Source organism: Tripterygium wilfordii, chromosome 19 (assembly GCF_013401445.1).
Source record: "Tripterygium wilfordii isolate XIE 37 chromosome 19, ASM1340144v1, whole genome shotgun sequence".
Taxonomy (NCBI): Eukaryota; Viridiplantae; Streptophyta; class Magnoliopsida; order Celastrales; family Celastraceae; genus Tripterygium; species Tripterygium wilfordii.
In genome coordinates, this window is record NC_052250.1 from 11826620 (window position 1) to 11847250 (window position 20631).

General features: G+C 38.5%; 4 protein-coding genes across 7 annotated transcripts; 3 read left to right on the forward strand and 1 right to left on the reverse strand.

The window, feature by feature from the left end:
• The first annotated feature begins 527 nt into the window (after positions 1-527).
• Positions 528-2443, forward strand: LOC119985293 (cytochrome P450 71A9-like). The gene is made up of 2 exons (XM_038829549.1): positions 528-1458; positions 1745-2443. The coding sequence occupies exons 1-2, from the start codon at positions 577-579 to the stop codon at positions 2357-2359; spliced, it is 1497 nt and encodes a 498-aa protein (XP_038685477.1). The 5' UTR covers positions 528-576; the 3' UTR covers positions 2360-2443.
• Positions 2444-6560: 4117 nt separating this feature from the next.
• Positions 6561-8836, forward strand: LOC119985920 (aldehyde oxidase GLOX-like). 3 transcript variants are annotated; one of them, XM_038830400.1, is made up of 4 exons: positions 6561-6931; positions 7069-7140; positions 7232-7306; positions 7372-8836. In XM_038830400.1, the coding sequence occupies exons 3-4, from the start codon at positions 7276-7278 to the stop codon at positions 8700-8702; spliced, it is 1362 nt and encodes a 453-aa protein (XP_038686328.1). In that variant the 5' UTR covers positions 6561-6931; positions 7069-7140; positions 7232-7275; the 3' UTR covers positions 8703-8836. The 3 variants fall into 3 exon arrangements, with proteins under 3 accessions (XP_038686328.1, XP_038686326.1, XP_038686327.1); XM_038830398.1 differs by having other exon boundaries at positions 7069-8836; XM_038830399.1 differs by lacking the exon at positions 6561-6931 and having other exon boundaries at positions 7133-7306.
• A 604-nt stretch (positions 8837-9440) lies between these two features.
• LOC119985991 (28 kDa ribonucleoprotein, chloroplastic-like) lies at positions 9441-13595 on the forward strand. Its single transcript, XM_038830500.1, has 4 exons — positions 9441-10022; positions 10141-10242; positions 12103-12384; positions 13334-13595. The coding sequence occupies exons 1-4, from the start codon at positions 9549-9551 to the stop codon at positions 13391-13393; spliced, it is 918 nt and encodes a 305-aa protein (XP_038686428.1). The 5' UTR covers positions 9441-9548; the 3' UTR covers positions 13394-13595.
• A 225-nt stretch (positions 13596-13820) lies between these two features.
• LOC119985992 (protein-L-isoaspartate O-methyltransferase 1-like) lies at positions 13821-16943 on the reverse strand. 2 transcript variants are annotated; one of them, XM_038830502.1, is made up of 5 exons: positions 16625-16943; positions 15368-15451; positions 15181-15232; positions 14455-14619; positions 13821-14309 (listed from the first exon to the last, which is right to left on the reverse strand). In XM_038830502.1, the coding sequence occupies exons 1-5, from the start codon at positions 16853-16855 to the stop codon at positions 14062-14064; spliced, it is 780 nt and encodes a 259-aa protein (XP_038686430.1). In that variant the 5' UTR covers positions 16856-16943; the 3' UTR covers positions 13821-14061. The 2 variants fall into 2 exon arrangements, with proteins under 2 accessions (XP_038686430.1, XP_038686429.1); XM_038830501.1 differs by having other exon boundaries at positions 15181-15451; positions 16625-16941.
• Between the last annotated feature and the right edge of the window lie 3688 nt (positions 16944-20631).

The following is a 20631-nucleotide window of genomic DNA, read 5'->3' on the forward strand; positions in this document are numbered from 1 at the left end:
TTGGATATATCTCTATACGATTTAGTGTTGAGTACAAGTTGTGTATCGGCATGTTTGGACCCAATTTAAATGTCCAAAATATGCAAACCCAATAATTTCGTTCTTGATTATCAAAAAAGTCCCTTTTTTAGCAAACCAGAAAGTTAACTATCCCCTTCAACTGCATGCTTGAAGTCATAATAAACGAAAATTGTCTATCATAACCCAAAATTCAAGGACCAGAATTAGTTAGGACTATGTCAGCAATCATTAACCAAATGGTCCTCACTGATTCAAGTTGTGGGGGGCTAGCAAAAATGACTTGAATGACTAAAACATCTAACACACTTTGTCATAACTAGTTAACCGCGTAGCCCAATGATTTCCTCCTCCAGTCCTCCTCTCCCGTCACTGTAATGTTACTTGATATAGAAAATGATACAATAGATGCAGAGTTTGAGAGTTACCAGTGAACTTCTCTTCTTTGGGAGTGCCGTAAACGGCTCTTCCTCTACCATTTCTTTCCCCTATATACTAGACGAGGCTATCTCAGCTGTTCCAATAATCCACTGAATGATTAGTGTCTAATCCACAACCATGACTCTCCAAGCTTTGTTTCTCCTCCTACTTGTTTTGATTGCATCTTCTGTCTCTCTCTTATCGATCAGGCGAAAAAAGACGACGAGAAGGCTCCCTCCTGGACCTAAGAGGCTCCCAATTATTGGAAACTTGCACCAGCTTAGTAACTTCAACCATAGATCACTTCAAGTCCTTTCAAACCAACATGGACCACTCATGTTCTTGCAACTGGGTTCAGTGCCTGCAATTGTAATCTCTTCTGCTGATATTGCCAGAGAAATCTTCAAAGCTCATGACCTTGTATTTTCAGGCCGGCCTGTGTTCCATACTGGAAAGAATATTAGCTATAACTGCTCAAGTATAACAATGGCTCCATATGGTGAATACTGGAGGGAGATCAGAAAGATTGTTCTTACAGAACTTTTGAGTCCCAAGAGGGTTCAATCCTTCAAGGCAGTGATAGAGGAAGAGATTGGATTCATGATAAAGTTTATTGAAAGTTCTTCAAGTCCAGTTAATCTCAGTCAAGTAACACACTCTCTAGTAAATAACGTAGTGTGCCGAGTTGCTTTTGGTAGGAAATATGAGAAATTTGGAGATGGTGGCTCAAGCAAATTTCATGACTTGCTTAGAGAAGTACAAGACTTGGCTGCAGAATTCAATTTATCAGATTTCTTTCCAAGGATGGAGTGGCTTAACAGAATCAATGGCCTAGAAGCAAGACTACAGAGGCATTTTGGAGAGCTTGACAAGGTGTTTGATGAAATGATAGAAGAGCATCTTTATCCCAGAAGGCCTAATACTGATCATGGAGATCTTGTTGATGTACTGCTTCGATTTCATAATGATCCCAATCAAGCAATTGCCCTTAAAACCCACCAAATCAAGGCTGTTATCTCGGTAGGTATTGAGATACACGTGTACCATAAGCTTTCAATAATGCATTTTTTTTATCGAGTAACTACCTAGTTAGCATATCTTTCGGACAATTGAGTATATTGTAAATTTCGGGTCGATAGAACAAGCTGAAAAAACTCGGAGAAATACTCAGTTGATTCGAACTCCCGACCTTAGACTCATCCACCTTAAACCATAGATCTAGCCAATTGTTCTATTGCTCCGTGGGTAATAATGCAATTTTCTTGTTGTTTCTTAACCTTTTTTGTTTTTGTTGTTGTTGTTGCAGGATGTGTTCATTGCAGGGACTGATACTTCCGCAGCCACACTTGAGTGGACAATGACTGAGCTGATGAGGAATCCATTAGTGATGAGAAGAGCACAAGAGGAGGTAAGAAGCGTAGTCAAGGGAAAGAAGACGAAGGTGGAACAGAAAGAACTCTCTCAACTAGTTTATCTGAAATCAACGATTAAGGAGTCATTCAGAGTCCATCCACCAGCACCATTACTTGTCCCGCGAGAAACTACAGAGAGTTGTACAGTTAGGGCATATGAAATCCCTGCCAAAGCAAGAGTTTTTGTCAATGCAGCAGCAATAGCCATGGACCCCAAGTTTTGGGAAAACCCAAAAAAATTTAAACCCGAAAGATTCCTAGATAGCTCAATTGATTTCAGAGGACAACATTTTGAGTTGATCCCGTTTGGGACTGGTCGCAGGATTTGTCCCGGAATCAACTTTGCTGTGCAGATTATTGAAGTTGCACTTGCAAATCTGCTTTACCACTTTGACTGGGCAATGCCTAATGGGAAAACCAAAGAGGGTTTGGATATGGAAGAAGCACAAGGTATTACAATGCACAAGAAAACTCCTCTGTATCTTGTACCCACCATTGCCACACTGTAAACATATGGAAATCTATCAAGTAACAAAAATGCTGTATTTTCGGGGACATCCTTATGGATTGAATTAGTCTTTCTGATAGGTATCCTTAATTCTCTCATCTCTCGACCCTATTCTTTCCAGATAACCCCATCCAAATTCTTTCGGTTATGAGGCAAGCATTTCACAGGGATACTACCGAAACCAAGGACGAAGCTGCCCATTTGGCCAGCTCTAACGGCTACAAGAATAGCTACGGGGAGCTTGCTGATTTGCTTTCCTAGGGTATGTTGAAACCTCCAGTTGTTCCAATTTGGTCCCAAGGTAAGGAAAAACAGGTTACGCCAAAAGAGGCAGTCAAAATTACTAGAACCACGCCTGTAATCCAAGTCAATTCACGGGGTTTTTTAAAGCCACCGGTTAGAAACTGGACCAAGTATGGTTTCACAGTCACGCCTCCATGGCATCTTCTTCTGGAAATCCTTGCTATTCTTAGCACGATATCATTTTGACTCCTCTTGGCATGACGAAACTGACTTTTGAAGATCAACGATGCCCCACCAGGCTGCTGTGGCAATTTTTTCAGGAGTTGTTTTTTTGAAGTTTTCAATTTTGTTGCAAGCTTCTGCCTTAAGAGTATGAAAAAGGTGTCAAATTTCGCTATATTGTTCAACATGCTGTTTGTTAACAGGCAGTCATTGCCATCTTCAATCAACTGATCCTTTACTTCAACTATGCTCAAACTGAAAAAGTTTTCAAGATATGAGTTTTTGAAGCTTTTTCTTGTCCTTAATATCTATCTTATTATCATTAATTAGTTCCTGTTATTTTTCACTATCATGAATTAATACCATATAATGGGGTGATAGTTTTACTGTTTGAAATGTTTGTTGCAGACTATTTGGTTGACAATAAAGTTTCTACAGTCAAATTGAACTCTAGGGGATCTTGAATTTTCTTCAAATAGCCTTATACTGTTGTACGTTTATGTTGCATTGGTTGGATTATCCATAACATCCATAGTCGTGGGATTAATGGGTGCAATATTTTCAAAACGGTCGAGTTCAAGAGGATCTTCTGCCTCACAGTCATGGAGTCATCACAGCTACCCACCATTACCGTATGCTCAACCGAGCCAAGAATATACTCCATGGTACCATCACCAACCTCCTCCTCAAACCTATGCCAGCCATGCCCGACAATCAAAAAGGAAGTTGAAAAGAAAGTACTCAAAGATAGATGATGACTACAGCAGCCTGGAGCAGGTAAAATAGTTATTTTCATACATATTATGATAACTCCAAAGTTCTTTTAAGACAGTTTTTTCCTATAATTTTAATTTCATACATTTTTGCAATGTAATGAAGACTGACATTAATTGAAATGAATTTATTGTTGGACCTATGGTCCTATATGTCTAATTTTGATGATATTAAATCATTTATAAATGATAATGAAACATTAAAGCAATATTTGATTTATATGAATTGAATTTAAATGACTATATATTTTTTAGATAGTGCTGGAAATTAAGTTTTAAAAACAAACATACATGGACTAAGTTAGAGCATCAATTTTCCAATTATCATATCTTAACCAACTTAGGTCCAAATGACTTGAAACTTGAATCACATATACATGAAGGTTTAATATATGTTCTAGGACTATAATCATGAGAAATTAAGTGCATCACATATATATTTGGTCATATGCTTAAATTCCGCCAAAACTAGGTTTTACCTAATTTTGTGCATATGTGTTCTTTGTGAACGTGGTGAACCAAATGAACTCCGATTTAAATTAAATTTCGTGTGCATCTTAGTTTCATCACTATGAACATATTTGATTTAGTAAAGTTCAAGAGAAAATGTCATTTACACTGAGTTAGCAAAATGACTTTGAATTTACACTTAGAATTTATCGGTTTCACTATTAGTGATCAAATTGCTTGGTTAAGTGACCAAACGATTTCCGATTGTTATGAAATTTTACATGGACATTCTAATACATATAAAATGATTTATCATGCAGTAATATGAATTTTCTGGGTTGTTTTTCTAATATAATTAACCTATGCGCTCTATATGAAGCTCTTTGAGCTTACATGCAATTGGGGAGTTCTACCTCCTATTTCCTTGTAGGTTAATCATCATTGTGGTCTCATATGGCTCAGAATTCAGTATGTTCAAGAGTGGTCGAAGTCCAGTTTCTAAGAATGAGCTTGGAGCTCTAGGAAACTATGAAAAATCCTATATTTGCCAACTTTCCACTAAGGCACTTAATCAAGTTGAATGAATCAAACATTGAGGCTATTGGTTGTGGTCTTCATGGAGATACAACTCTTTTCAATCATATGAGACAAACCTTGTCCTCTCTATCATTAGTGATATATTCTTGTTTGACATTTTCACTCAAGACATGTGCTACCAAGAAAGTTATGTTGGTGCAATCAAACAAGATCCTTGACTAAGGGATCACTTTTGAAGTCTTTGATTCAAAATGAAGGGACAAGATGGCATAGTACAATCTACATCCATGGCTGAGAATTAAAGAGAGTTTGAATGGTCAAGATTTGAAGACATACATTGATCAAATGGTTGTGCATAAGACAACTTTCTTGCTTGCAATTTTTGACTTAAAAAAGGGAGCATGTGCAACGTCTATATGCTCTATGGTGGAGATTTGTTTGCTCAAATCATCAATGATCAAGATTAGGAGCTGCAATGGATGGTAGAGATCAACTCTTGAAATTTGATCCAATGGCTGCAAGCATAGGAGAGAATTGCCTTTAAAAGAGGATCTTCCCTTTCATACAACTTGGAGAAGCAAATTGAAAAATTATCCTTGAGAGAAACCTCTTGCTATCAAGTTCATCAATCATCAAGCTTTCTTGCTATTTGCTACAACAATCTTCTCCAATACAAGCCTCTACAATCAAGGACTTCTCACTACTCTTGCTTTTGCAAAAGGGAAGTTCCTATATCCTTTAGGCTTTGTTTACTTATAATCTAAACCTCTCTTGTTCTTAAAATCCTATCTTTGAGAGTGTTGCTGTAATCTTGAGAGTTCCATACCAAATACCTTTGAGGTAACCTGTGAGAACCTTGGCTGAAAATCCCATTGAGAAATTCCCTTTGTTAGGGGAAATTGTAAACATTGAAGTTTGAGGGAGTTCTTAGAAACCCTTGGTGTAAGGAGTTTTGTGGGTCTCTTAAAACCACACCTTAGTGGAGTTGGGAAAATCCTAGGTTGGTGAATCTAGGTAGTAGACGTAGGAGAAGGGTCTCCGAACTACTATAAATCGCTGTGTTGATTTCTTTGTTTACTTGTTTATATTTACTACTTGTTTCAAACTGCAGGATTTTCAAAACCCTAATCTGTCCGAGATTAGCAGACTACCTTAAACTTTGAATTTTGATCTGAAATTTTGATATAGTGTTTATTAAGGTGTTGTGACATTGCATATAAAATTTCGTTGCATTTTGACATCATTTGATAGGTAAAATCTGAGTTGAAAAATCTGTGTGCAGTGTGTTGCTTGAAAATCTGTTTTGTGCAATTCTTGATTATTTGATATTTGGTCATTCACTATATTGTATCACATCTTGCATTGGATTGAATATTGATTAGGAAAATCATTAGAGTCCAAATTTGTGTGCTACTTGTTAATTGCCATTAATTTGTTTAAATTGAAAAAGGGATTCCAGTTGGAATTTGGGGACACAATTCACCCCCCCTCTTGTGTTAAACTCGATCCGTCAATTATATGTTACCTGTGTGACTGTGTTTCTAGAGGAGAAGAGGTAATTGAGCAATATATAATATCTGTAAAAAAAATCAACAGATTTTGCCATTTTGGATACTTGGTGGGCAGTTGTCGTGAGAACTCCAATTATTACTGCTACTTAAAACTGCAGTGATATATAGTGTTCTTTTGTCCCACCAAGTAACTGCGGCACTAGCACATGCTGGCTTGGAGTCTTCAAATCTCATCGCTGGGATTGATTTCACAAAGAGCAATGAATGGACAGGTTTAGCCAACTATTTTGTCAAGTTACTTCGTCAAGTTATGATGAGACTTGATTTAGATGCTTCATGTCAGGTGCAAGGTCCTTCAAATGTCAAGACAAGCTTTTCTGCTCTCAGTTTGTTAGTTCATTACAACTCTTTTTCTGGGCACAAAATCCTTACTCCTGCATTTGGCTAGACGTAGTATCTGATTTCCATATTGCGTGGACGTGGTACTTATGACTTATCGGATGAGCTCTGTAAATATTTCAGCTTTTTGTTATTATGGAAATGATTCACTGTATATATTAATACAACTGAAAATTTTTACTTCCATCTGCTTTGAAATGAGTAGTTCTTGTTATATCGTTCAGCTTACGCCTTTCTGTATTAGTTTTTAGTGTGTAATTGTTCAGTCTCAATTGTATCCATGCCATCTGCATGGCTGTCTTTCCTGCTTTTATGCAGCATGGTTTGACAAGACTTACCCTTCACGGCTTAAATTTTTTAACTATCCACTAGGATGCACAAGCTGAATTTCAGCATGTTAATCGCATCTTCTGGTATGCATGACCATCCCTTTGAGAGGTAAGTAACCAAACTTTCCCTTTATAAGGAACAGCTCCTTTTTCTTCTCCGAGACCTCTCTCTCATGGCATCCAATAGAAGATTGCACATCGATATCAAACTCATGTTCACTGTTATTTTCTTGTTGCATATTGTAGGATATGGCAGCGCAGTTGGAGAGTCCTCAGGAGCAAGAGAAGGAAGTTGGCAGCTACTCCTTAACAATTCAGGTGTGGTGGCTATGCACATGGCGGTAACTCATCACAACACTGTCATATATTTTGACCAAACTGAAGAGTATTCTGGGTATCCTCTTCGTAGACGCTACAATGGAAGGAGGTGCATAAGAATACGGAAAGACTTCAATGATCCTGACTGCTATGCTCATTCCATTGAGTATGATGTTTCAAGTAACAGAATCAGGCCTCTAAATCTTGACACTGATACTTGGTGCTCTTCAGGTTCTTTCTTGAGCAATGGAACACTTCTCCAAACTGGTGGACATGGTGCAGGCACTCGAAGAATACGTTACTTCAGTCCCGACAACAGAAACGATGAGTGGAAGCAATCAAGGAGCTTTTTATCTGATAGCCGTTGGTATGCTTCCAATCAAATTCTACCGGAGAATGATCAAGTCATTGTTGTTGGTGGAAGAAGAGTTTACACTTATGAGTTTGTACCCAAGTTGTCATCCGAAGCTGATTCTATTGATCTTCCCTTTCTGCACCAGACTTATGATGACAATTTTAAGGGAAACAACCTCTATCCCTTCCTTCATTTATCATCCGATGGAAATCTGTATATTTTCGCTAACCGGGATTCGATCCTTTTTGATTATAGAAGAAACAAAGTTGTCAAGACCTTCCATCAAATTCCTGGAAATGGTTCAAGGAACAACCCCAGCTCCGGTTCTTCAGTAATTCTCCCTTTAGACCACACAGACAGATTTCAGAAGGTAGAAGTCATGGTGTGTGGGGGTGCAGCTTCAGGAGCTTATGAAGCTGCCCGATATGGGAAGTACCTTGACGCCCTGAGATCTTGTGGTGGAATGGTAATCACTGGAAACAAACACGAATGGAACATGGAAGACATGCCTGAACCTCGTCTGATGAACGACATGCTGATACTCCCAACTGGTGATATCTTGATCATCAATGGCGCAAAACGTGGCAGTGCTGATTATGAAAAGGGACGCGATCCTTCGTTCGAACCTTACCTCTATGCACCAAAGAAAACAGAAGGCAGTAGGTTCTCAGTCCTCAAGTCCAGCAATATAGCTCGAATGTATCAGTCATCAGCTGTTCTTTTGCCTGATGGAAGGGTCTTGGTTGCCGGTGGTAATCCTCATAGAAGCTACGTTTTGGATACAACAGCAGATCCAGATTATTACCCTACTGAGCTTAGCTTACAGGCATTTGTTCCTCATTATATGGAGCAACAATATGATGATTACAGGCCAGCTAATGTGACCATAACCTATTCGATCGGCCAGGATGGTGTTCGATACGGAGGAGAGTTTACCGTCCGGTTCTGGCTACGACGGAGGCCTAGCAAGGTGGTAGAGTTTAGTGCTTATGCACCTCCATTTACCACACACTCCATTTCAATGAACCAGAGAATGCTTAGACTGGAATGCAAAAACATGGCAAGGAGTGATGATGGTGGATGGGTGAATGCAGTGTTGGAGGCTCCTCCTTCTCCAAATGTTGCTCCGTCGGGTTATTATATGCTGACTGTTGTTAATGGAGGAATCCCCAGTATTTCTGAGTGGATCAGGTTCATACATGCTTGATCATCTGTTTCTTTCTGAGGGAAAAAATGGATTTAACAAGATATGTATTAGCAAGTTATAGATTATGTGGAGATGGAAAATAGAATAAAACTCACAAATTCAAGTAGCATGAAAAATCATTTTGAATTTATCACTATTTTGTGTAATGCATGTCACGATCATCTTGGAGTAGCTTTTATTTTTGTGTAATAGAGATGGGATCGGGTATTGATTTTAATATAAAATGTGTACGTGCGTGTGTCGTGGATCCCACTTGTTAGAGTAAACATATGAACATGGCCATGCCCACATCCATGCTCCGACAAAAATGGGCAAACAAATTTGCTCCATTGAACCTTTTTTTTTTTTAGATTAACCTTTAGAATGAGACAACAAGACACTCCATGCCCCATTAAAAAGTCGTCATTGATTTTGCTATGATAATTAGATTTACGGTGCTATGAAATATTTTGCTATTTCACCATAAAATATAAAAATAATTCAAGAATAATTAAACATAAAATTAAGAGATTAAAAACAAAACACACATATATTTGATGTGATTCAGTTTCCTATTTCTTCCTTGAATAAATATTTTCAGCACCTATTTTAAACTTTGGGCCTAGGAGCCTACAAGCCTATCTCTTGGAACACATTGGGCCGTGGCCCAAATATATCATACTCTCAAAGACAACCAATAGTCCAAAACGGCCCACAATTATCTACACAATAAGACACTGTCCATCCCTCTTTCTTTCAAGCATTGTAGAGCAATACTTCTCCTCCTCTGCAGTCCGTCCCTTATCCTCCCAAACCCTTCCTCTAAAACCCTCCCTCCCTCTCTCTCTTCAAAATCCGAAGAACACAATGTCTTCTGCAACCACGCAAATCTTCAAGCCACTCTCTAGAGCAGACCCATCTATCTTCTCTCAACTATCACTGTTAGCTTCCATTCCAAGACCCCAAAACCCAACCGTGTCGGTCCCTGCTAGACCCATCAGACTACAGCTCTCATACTCTCTCCTTTCATCTCCTTTCTTTCCGAAACCCAAAATTCACCGCTCATCTTTGGTGGCCTTTGTTGCGCAGAGTTCTGGGTGGGCCCAACAAGAGGACAACACAGTGACAGTTACTGACCAAGAAGAATCGACATGGGGAAATGAAGAGAGTGACGAGACCCAGGTTGGGTTATCTGATTGGGGGGCTGAGGGAGGAGAAGAGAATAATTTTGTGGAGCCGCCCGAGGAGGCAAAGATTTATGTAGGGAATTTGCCTTATGATGTTGAAAGCCAGAACTTGGCGAAGCTATTTGAGCAGGCTGGAACTGTTGAAATTGCGGAGGTAATTGTTATGCTTCTGCATTGGACTGTCAAAATTTTGCATATATATTGTAAATTTATGTTGTCGAAGAAAAATTGGGATGCTGATACACTGGTATGTGGGTTCTTTGTGGTTGCAGATTATTTACAACAGGGAAACTGAACGGAGTCGTGGCTTTGGATTTGTAACCATGACAACCGTTGAAGAGGCTGAGAAGGCTGTAGAAATGTTTAACAGATATGTAAGTTTACTCCTCTCACGTAAACATCGTTTCCTCCAGGGTCACTTCTCAAGGATATTTATTATGTGGCTAATTTATTTTCCTGCAGTAGCAAGATATATGTTTAAAAATGATCGCCTCTTGAACTTAATTAAATAGTGATAAGAGATGCAAAATTATGACATTGTACTGGACACTTTATATATAATTACTTGAAGAAATAATGCTGGGTGTGAGGCACTTTTCTGCTAGTGATTTCCCAAAGCATGGATTTGGTATTCGCGTGATGATTTGGAGCGACATGAGATCTTGAGTTGGAGTTGAATTCGATTAAAATCTTGATTTCCAATTTTGTTGGTCTCATGGCTTCTAGTTCAGTTGTTAATTTCTAGTACATTTTGTTTTATCATTGTAATTGTTTCTCTTACTGGTTAAGACGTGTCCTTTTGTTAGTTCGTCATAGATCTAGAAGTTACCTTCTAACAAATGTCAGATGATGGAGAATTAGTGGTCGATGTAAATATGCCTGGCAATTCACTATTTTACATGGCAAGACAGTAATACATAATTTACAAGTTTATTCTGGTGCAGCTGCCACTGCCTTATCCTCTACATGTGACTACATATAAATCTTAAGTGTGATTACTGTTTTATCTTTTGTTTTCCTGTGTTCTTACTTCTTAGAATTGGTCGTGAAGTTGGAATGTCTTTTATTGAATTCGCTGCTGAGAAGCAGTTGGAAAGTAATTTTTTTCTTCTTCTACCCCATATGATATTCTTAAGCATAATTCCATCTTGCAAACTATAAGCCTAATTTACAAGTGTAGAACTAGTTGTTATCCTAAAGTTTCTGCCTTCATTCATCTGCAATTGGACATGAAGTTTGCAGCTGCTAATGAATGAATATATGTTTTAGGGAGCATTTCATGCATTTAATTACAATTATCTGATCATTATAGAAGAATGTATAAGGTTCTTTTGCCTTTCCTTTATTTTCTCTCTCTAATTTTGCTTTTGTGGAGTAAACCAGTATGGGTTAGATAAGATTGTCGTACAGTTTTTGTGAAGTCAGTTAATGCCTAGTTAAATTGATTTTAGATGGTTCATTCCTCTACTTTTGATGAAACATATACTACTAGCGTGTGTCCTAGCCCTAGTAGCAACATCCCCATAATATTTATATGTGTGTGTGAGTTTGTTTCTTATTGTGATTTCTCTGCCATTGTCATTCTTAACTGCTTTTGAGCTAGACCTTGTACTTGTCTCTCCGTATTAATTGTTCTCTATATGATTAGAAGTTTTGGTGGGTTACATCAAAGATTTTCCAACTTACAAGTGGCATGAGGAAAACTCTCAGTGTATTAAACCATTAACAAAGCAGCGTTGCTTAGAAATTTCTTGTTGTCAAGAGAGAATATGCTTCCTTAAACTATAGTGAGTCGTCACTGCAGTTTCTTGACTTGGTTCTTTGTTTGTAAGATGATGTTATAAATCTACTTTGGGGTGTGGGGGGTGGTTAGATGCTTTCTTTAACAGTGCACTGACTGAGTCAGACCCGGTAATCTGTGTCCACGGACTTCTTGAAGCTTTCTAATAACATTGTTGGGCAGTTGCTTAGCATTTTTTTTTTCAATATCATTTGTTGTTTTTCTTCTAGAAATTAGAGGTTTTCGTGGAAGAACTTGGTCTTTTAAACCTTGTGTGTTTATTGGCTTCTTCTGTTACAAGAGTGTTCCACCAATCTGTTGATAATTTTATATGTGTTTCTAAAAGGTTTCTTTGCATTTATTTCACATCAGCAATTCAGAGATAGCAGTTCCACCCATGGTTGAAAACTTGTACTATAGTTCGTTTGAGCACTTGCTTCTGTTTCTTAAACAGGAGTTAGATGGAAGGTTCTTAACTGTAAACAAGGCTGCTCCCAGAGGAACCCAGGTTGAACGCCCCTCTCGCGGGTTTGAACCTGCTTTTAGAATCTATGTTGGAAACCTGCCGTGGGATGTGGATAGTACTCGTCTGGAGCAAATCTTTAGCGAACATGGAAAGGTGGTGGATGCACGAGTGGTCAATGACAGGGAGACCGGACGCTCACGTGGTTTTGGCTTTGTAACAATGTTTTCTGAGGCTGAATTGAATGATGCCATCGCTGCTCTTGACGGACAGGTATCTCTATAGTCCTCTCTTTTACTGCCAGAGTGGTGTTCTTCATATTATTGTCCTGACATCAAGAACCTGCCTGCTGGTCCAACCAGGGTTCTTGAGAACCAGTTAGGCTGCCTGTGTATTTGAACCTGGATAATTAGCCCACATAAGCAAGAAGCGTGACTGACCGGCTGGTTTCACCAGCTTTTTTTAAAAGAACTAGCCAGCTTTATCCTTGTTATCAAAGAGGAAAGTTCTTCTTAGATATAGATTGAGGCTACCAAAGCTTGAACCTTAGCTTTGTGGCCAAGGAAGCAATCCATTTACTAGTGATTGAATTTTATACTTATTGTTTTAGTACATAAGCAAGAAGCATGGACAAACCAGTTGGTTTCACCAGCCTTTTTGAAGAACAAGCCAGCTCTGTTCTTGTTATCCAAGCGAAAAGTCTCTTCTTGGAAATAGATTGAGCCTACCAAAGCTTGAAACTTGGCTTTGTTGCCTTGGAAGCAATCCATTTACTACTAAACAAATTTTATACTTATTATTTTTAGTAGACATAAACAAGAAGCATGACTAACTGGCTGGTTTCACCAGCTTTTTTTTTAAGAACAAGCCAGCTTTGTTCTCATTATCAAAGGGAAATTTTCTTCTTGGAAATAGATTGAGCTACCAAAGCTTGAACCGGCTTTGTTGCCAAGGAAGCAATTCATTTATTAGTGATTGAATTTTATACTTATTCTCTTTAGTAGTTGTAAATATGATTTACGTACCGTATTCTGACTGACTATCTCTCTCTTTATCAATCTTTCTCTATATCCGCCACCAATTAGGTTTGCTGAATTTTCTTACAGGTCTATATTTATCATCTTAAAGAAGCCATGTTTAATTAATCAGTGCATGGACCTAATTGTCGTTCAGGTATTCTTTTGATTGGAAGATAATAACTTTGAGTGTACTGGTGTTGCAGATTATGGATGGGAGGGCAATCAGAGTAAATGTCGCGCAGGAAAGGCCAAGGCGTTTTTAATCTTACATGACATGAATACAAGGTCTTCTGAGTTCCGTGGGTACTGTGTTCCAAGTATTGATTTTCCTTTCTTTTTCTGGTTGATCCTTTTTGGGGGGTTAGTGAGGAGTTATATTAGTGTTCAATTTTTCTCTCTTTATATGGAAGATTTTTATTCGACAGTTATCGGGGATCATGGCGCGATTATTTCGATTTCAAAGCATATGATAGTTTTGTAGGCCATCCCATTGTTGTTGCCTGTTGGTGCTTTATTTTGGGACCTTGCTCCTTGTTTAAATCAAGCCACAAGACTACAAGAGCTCCTCACAAATATGTTAACATCAGTGAGCTCTGCCTGCCATCCCAGATACCCACCTGCGAACCCACAGGAAAATTGACACCGGCGGGGATAAAAAGACCATGAATCAGACCCTAAACAACAGAGAAGTAAGATGTAATGACAGCATTTTATCACCTGCAAAGCCAGGGAGGGGTGACCGACCATTGACAAGCAAGAACCATTAACAAAGCAGCAACAGAGAACCAAAATGATTTTATATTACAAGAGCCGCATATACGCGCACATACACACTATATGTACACTAGCTTGTCAAGATCCATGAGCGATTGATGCAAAATTGCGAAGTTGTTTTCCCACACTCAATCTCACCAGAAACCATGGCAAACTCTTAACCCTGCCATTGTGCTTCCCGACTTGTTAAAGGAACGTAACGGACTGAAGTCTCGGTCCGAACATTGATAGAACCATCTTGGTTCTTGTCCACAACCTTCAAATCCTGGAAAATGTTTCCAACAGGAATCAACATTCTGCCACCAGGTTTTAACTGGTCAATCAGTGGCTTTGGAATTTCAGGTGCAGCAGCGCCAACATGTATAGCATCATAAGGTGCACACTCTGGCCAACCTTGTCTTCCATCTATCACCATTAATATAGCTAGAAGTTACCACAGTGCAAAACTACGAGCAAAAAGGATGAAATAGCAAAAAAAAAAAAAAAAAAAAACATAAAGAATGGTTTCCTTAGTTGAATTAACCAGAAAATGTGTTTCTCAAAAACCTACCACCAACATGAATGGAAAGGGCACCCTCCTTCAATAATGGAGCAGCTGCACTTTTCTCAATGTTCTTGATGGATTCTACGACAAGCTCGGGAATATGTTCCACACCAACCACGCGGCCTTGGGATCCAACCATCAATGCAAAGCACGCAGTCAAGTACCCAGTACCTGCAGAAAGAATCAATAGAGAGACTCAAACAAAGAAAAAGAAGAAAGATCAAGACACAGAGAACTTATCAATCTAAAAAGGGATAAAAAAAAATGGTTGGCAACAGTGCGAAACCAATCTATGACAATTGAAGATCTCTTCAGACTAAAAACGCCAAGTAACTAGGTGGAAAATATGTATCTCTCATTTAACTTGGTCATCTTCAAATCATCAATTAAATATAAGTCAATCCTAGAACTGGCCCACACCAAGTTATCTAGCAGCTTATGAGCTTCAGAAAGAACAAATAACAATCTAAGACTTCAAGGTTCAAATTCATTTCTACATGATTCATAGTAAGAAAATGGTCTCTAACATGAAATAATCAGATCCAGCTTTCCAATAAAATACTTAATCACACAGAGGGCGGAAAAAAAAAGAAAAAGAGTAGCATAAAACAACAGAGTTAGTCACATAAGCAGACTAAATTGCCAATAGCGAAAAAGAGTAAATATAAGTTCAGGCATTACATAATCACTACTATTACAGATAGACAAAAAGTAAAGAAAAATGAGTATTACCAGAGCCCACATCCAAAGCATGCATACCAGACTGCAAGTTATCCTGCAACAACTGAAGGCAAGTTGCATGCATGTGAGGTGCAGAAATGGTAGCATTGTAACCAATTGGCATGGGGCTATCCACATAAGGAGGGCACTCATCTGGTACAAACAATGCCCTATCAATAGTACTCATTACTTCAGCTACCTTCTTTGATGTAATCACTCCATCGCGTCGCAGATTTTCTACCATGGCTTTATTCTTATTGTTGGTACTTCCAGTCCAGTATCGCTGCCAACAACAGAGAGTGCATATACTTGAACAAGTAGAAAAATAACCAGAATCACAGAAGCTGAGTAAATCTAAGTTACAGAATTCAAAGGCATGGCTACTATTCACATTGAAAATGGAGAGAGCACCAAACTCTTGAGCCAATAACCACTCCACTATCATCACTAACACCATGCAAATGTCTGACTGGACAGATCAATAGCTATTTAATACCACAAAATCAGAATTCAGAACTAACTTCAGTCAGAGAACTTGCACTTGAATCATTCGAGTTGATTCAAGTGCAAGTTCCAAGGCCCAAAGATGAGAATGATTGGGCATCATAAGTTAAGCAGCCGCAACGAGATCCCCCACAAAATATGGCCAGTGAGACATAGTATAACCACCCAAAATAACAAATATACCCTGGAATATGCATATCAACAATCCAAGTACTAAAATTACCAGCAACTGAAGTGAACCTAGCTCATGAAATTTAAGCCAAGACAACAATCATAACCACCCTTCAACTGCTATGAAGTTAGTGTCCTAATTTAAACTTGATAGACACAAATCGCCTGGTGGGCACTAAATTTTCCTTTGGCAGGCTTTGTCTCTCTTTCTTTCTCTTTGGGTTTCACCTCCTTCTCCTTGTTAGACCATAATTCATTACTTATTTGTAAATGTTGCCTACTGTCATGGGGGGAACGCCCTTCAACTGCTATGAAGTTAGTGTCCTAATTTAAACTTGATAGACACAAATCGTCTGGTGGGCACTAAATTTTTGGCAGGCTTTTGTCTCTCTTTCTTTCTCTTTGGGTTTCACCTCCTTGGTGGCCCTCAATAATATTTCTTTCAAAAAGAATTATGAGTTCTAATTTCATAACTGAAACGAATACTGCAAAGAAATGCTACCTAATTTCAGGAGCACTTGATTATTCCATTTCCATAATTTTAAGAAACTAATTCCCCAATCAACTCATATGAAGAAGGTGACGTACAAACAAACTCCGCTCCCCCAATTGATCGTGATTGAAGACTAACAATCATTCTCAACAAGTCCACTAGAAGATAAAAAAGCGCATCCGAATGGTCCTTTCCTTTCTCTTCATAAATAACGAAAATAATGTCAAGAAAATCAGGCAGTGATGTGTGTGGCATGGGGCAAGTGTATTAAGCGAGAAAGATAAGTACCTCCATCCCGGAAAAGGGGCAGTCACCAGTGAGGAGACGATTGAGGTTTGGCGGGAGATGAAAAGAGGAAAGAGTGGAAAACAGAGGAAGACGAGGACGATGGCTATGGTTGTGTTGTTGGTTATGGAGGAGGGTGTAGGCTAGTAAGCGTTTAAGAGGTGGCGTAATGTAGCGGCAACCATACGCTCTTACTACTCCAGGTCCGGTCGACAGAGATATAGGTGTAGGCATATTCTGCTGTATCCCGTTAACACTCGTCTTTTCCAATCTGGCTGTTTCTACTCACGCGTAACCAGTGGTCGCTATAACCTTCTTTTCTGTTTTCCCTCAGCGGAGCATGTGTCAAGTTACTTTTATGCCCCTGTATCTGAGTCCGTTTAACTAGTGGGCTTTTTGAGACTGCGGTGCCAAGAACTCGCCAAGCCCAGCTCACCGAATTGGGCTTTTCGGCTTTCACAATGGTGAGTTTTATTTGCACTCAATTATTTTTTAAATACAATTTATCTTTGATCAATTTAGCTTTGATTTTCTGTTTTTAATTTTCATACACTTCCGAAGGTAAAGTGATCCATAGCAGGGCCCTTTGTTACAAACTGGTGGTTGTTCACATTTTAGACATAAAATGTATTCTGGAGATGTAGGGTTTTTTTGCAATGTTTGCTAGGGAGATGTAGGTTGCTGTGTATCCTTTTTTTTTTTTTTTTTTTTTTTTGTATTGACTACTCTTTAGATAATTGTTTGCTATGTTTCATAAATGTGTGAGTTTTTGATCACTTAAGAGTCTGGTTAGGTTTTTTTCAATTTATGTGGAATGCAGATATACTGGGTTGTAGTATGAAAATTATGGAGTGCAAATAAAACTCACCTATAACTAGGGGTGTTCACCGGGCCGGGTTCCGGGTTATCGATTGAGTTTGGCCCGACCTGATTTTTTGGACAATGGAGTGACCCGCTCAGTAATCCTATTAAGGGATCACCGAGTCTCGGATTTGATTCCGAATGACCCGGTATCCTTAACAGGTCCTGCCTATTATCACAAGCCCACATTCTTATACATATTTATCTTCTTTTACTATTTGCTTTTGTATTGAAGCTACAAAACCTACAACCAAAACTAATATATCAACCCAAGAATACCTCCCCGTGTCATCAAATGCAACAAATTGAACAATTGAAAATTTGGAACACATCCAGTAGAAGCCAAGCCATACAAATATAAGTAAAAAACATAGATTAAAGAAAAAAGAAATAAAACCCACTTCAAATCGAGCGGAGAAAAACAAGAAAATAAGACAAAAGTGCCACATTAATCATATAAAACAAGAAAATAAGATAAAAGTGTCACATTAATCATATAAAATATATTTTTTAAAATAAAACAATTTTATTACCGGGTTATTGGGTATTCCATAAAAAAGCACTCGGGACCTGGACCTGTTAAGGCAAGATGGGGCTGGATCAGACACGGACCGATAAGAATACTTTCAAGTCAGCCCGATAATCTCTGGGTCAGACTGAGTCTCCAGGTCATCGGATCGGTCCGGATTTTACCACTGACCACCCTATGGACACCCCTACCTAATACCTATCACAAATTATGGTATGACTTGGTCCAATGGGCCATGTTGTTGTTTCAAGTTTCAACTAAACCCAACCTAGCCCAATTTTTTTTTTTGTTTTTTTGAAACAATGACTTAAAAAACTTAAAACTTAATCTCAGCCTCCCATTTGTCATCCCGTGTGAGTTGACGAAGACTTTGATTATTAAACCTTACGCGTCTTCGTAGCATGACTTGACTTCTTGGATTATATTTGGAAGATGACAAATTAATATTACTTTCAAAATTATTGGACATCTAAGTTCACTCTAAAAATTTTTATCTCTCATAAGTTCTGTTGGCATCAAAAAATATCTTGGGTCTAATAAACCTAGTCCATGTACAAGACCCAAGGTGTAGCCCATACGGCCCATCATCAATCACAGCCCATAAGCTCATATTGTTGTAAAAGTGAAGTCCACGTGGTGAGTAACTGCTAGGAGCAGTTGTGTTGAGAATGGCCCATGAAAAGAGAAAGAAGTGGAGGCAGTTACCACAAGATGGTCCAGGTGGTAGCATAGGAGAGAAATGAGGCAAGTTGTTGTGAGAAGGTGATAGTAACTTCCAACTCACAGAAGATGGCATGAATCAAGGATAACTGTAGAGAAATCGTGATTTATGGAGGAGATTTTCGTGCAAGACAGAGAGTATAAAAGGTGGTAGGCAGACAGATGTGAGACACACACAACCAATCAATCAAACAAACTACTCAAGCCCAAAGACAGCTTCAACTTTCAAGCTTCCTAGCATTCTAGCATTTCAATTACATTTCCAAATCTTTGTCAATCTCAAACTATGTCAAATTCTCTTGTATTTATTTCCAATCAAGTTTCAATACCAACTATCGTTGTGTAAATTGTTCTTGGTATCTGTTTTTGTTTCTTCATTTCAATCTCAATGAAGCGCACTTCAGTAGAGTTGGGGAACCTAGAGCTATTGAGGTCCCAAGATAGTTCGCTCAATCGTCTAGATAGAAGTCATATTTACATTAGGTGCAATTTATTCATTAGTGTAGGAAACTATAATCCTTGGCACACCCGTAAATCATCATCACCTCGGGCCACATTTAGGTGACAACAAGTTCATTTTTATTTTTTACAATTATTTAAATAATTTAAATTTTATTGAATTTATTTTTTGTCCTTTTTTCAAAGATGATTAGATCTAATAGTTTTTTCTCTTGGTACTTTCTCTCTATGCTACATCTCTCATCTCACTACATCCCCTCTCTCTACTACATTTCTCTCATCACTGCATCTTTCTCTCCCCTACTGCATATCTCTCTTATTATTGCATATTTCTCTCTCTCTCTCATCTCTTTTTTTGGCTGTCATTTTGGTTTAAATATGACTGGACATTATGCGTCTCCTTAAGGGGAGTCCAATGGTGGTGGTGTGGCAAACCACCGTCGGATTCAACCGGATCTGAAGTTTTTTTCAAAATAATAACGTTAGCCGACCAATGTTACTGTTTTAAAACAATAACATTAGCAAACCAATGTTACTATTTCAAGAGAGACATATTTGATGACTGTTTTCGACCGTATATGGCTGGACATTGTGTGCTTCAATGAGAGGAGTCCAACGGTGATGGTGGTATGGCGAGCCGTTGTCGGAATCGGCCGAATCTTAAGTTTTTTTCAAACATTAGCATTTGTCGACCAATGTTATTGTTTTGAAATAGTAACATTGGCCAATCAATATTACTGTATTAAAACGGCCATTTTCGATAGTCGTTTTGGGACATTTCTGGCTTGGCATTGTGTGTCTCAGTGAGGGGAGTCCAACGACAATGGTGGTGTAGCGAACCGTCCCCGAAATTTACCGGATCTGGGGATTTTGTCTTGCGATGGTCATGGCTTTTCGATCATTTTTCGATCAAATGGACGGTCGTTGGTGGTGGTGGAAGGTCGGAGTATGTTTGATGTGATGTGAACTTCAGTTTAGGTTGGATATCAATGGGCAAAAATAAGTAGAGAGAAAGAGAAGAGAAGTGTAGTTGTTGTAGGAGGAAGAAGATAATGGTAAAATAATAATTAATATACTTATGGTATCTTAAAGGGATAAAGTTTTTTAGATTAGACTTAAGTGTCTAAAAGTTTCACAAATGGTACCGGCTTAAAATTTTCCCGTAAATATTTTGGGGTAAGGGTTAAACCCATACGTGATGGGGCCCATGCGTGAGTGGTGTTAAAAGGATCCCACAATTTAAATAAAGTGCAGGATCCCATGTACTCATATATATAATATTCACAGAGTTGCATGGATATTCATATTGACAAAAATATATTTTTCATCCCTATTTTTTTTTGTCTCATTTTCCTCTCTCAATTACGAGAAGGTATTCCGTTCTTATTCTTACTTCGCATTATTAGCAGTAAGTTGATGACATATCTGATGATCCGAGTTT

Bases quoted from the DNA above. Each gene is read 5' to 3' on its own strand.
- LOC119985293 (XM_038829549.1), top strand. From the start codon at position 577: ATGACTCTCCAAGCTTTGTTTCTCCTCCTACTTGTTTTGATTGCATCT. The intron at 1,459-1,744 runs GTAGGTATTGAG...TTGTTGTTGCAG, and splicing joins AAATCAAGGCTGTTATCTCG to GATGTGTTCATTGCAGGGAC.
- LOC119985991 (XM_038830500.1), top strand. From the start codon at position 9,549: ATGTCTTCTGCAACCACGCAAATCTTCAAGCCACTCTCTAGAGCAGAC. The intron at 10,243-12,102 runs GTAAGTTTACTC...TTTCTTAAACAG, and splicing joins TAGAAATGTTTAACAGATAT to GAGTTAGATGGAAGGTTCTT. The intron at 12,385-13,333 runs GTATCTCTATAG...CTGGTGTTGCAG, and splicing joins TCGCTGCTCTTGACGGACAG to ATTATGGATGGGAGGGCAAT.
- LOC119985992 (XM_038830501.1), bottom strand. From the start codon at position 16,855: ATGCCTACACCTATATCTCTGTCGACCGGACCTGGAGTAGTAAGAGCG. The intron at 15,452-16,624 runs GTACTTATCTTT...TGTTGTTGGCAG, and splicing joins GCCCCTTTTCCGGGATGGAG to CGATACTGGACTGGAAGTAC. The intron at 14,620-15,180 runs GTAATACTCATT...TTCTTTCTGCAG, and splicing joins TGCTTTGGATGTGGGCTCTG to GTACTGGGTACTTGACTGCG.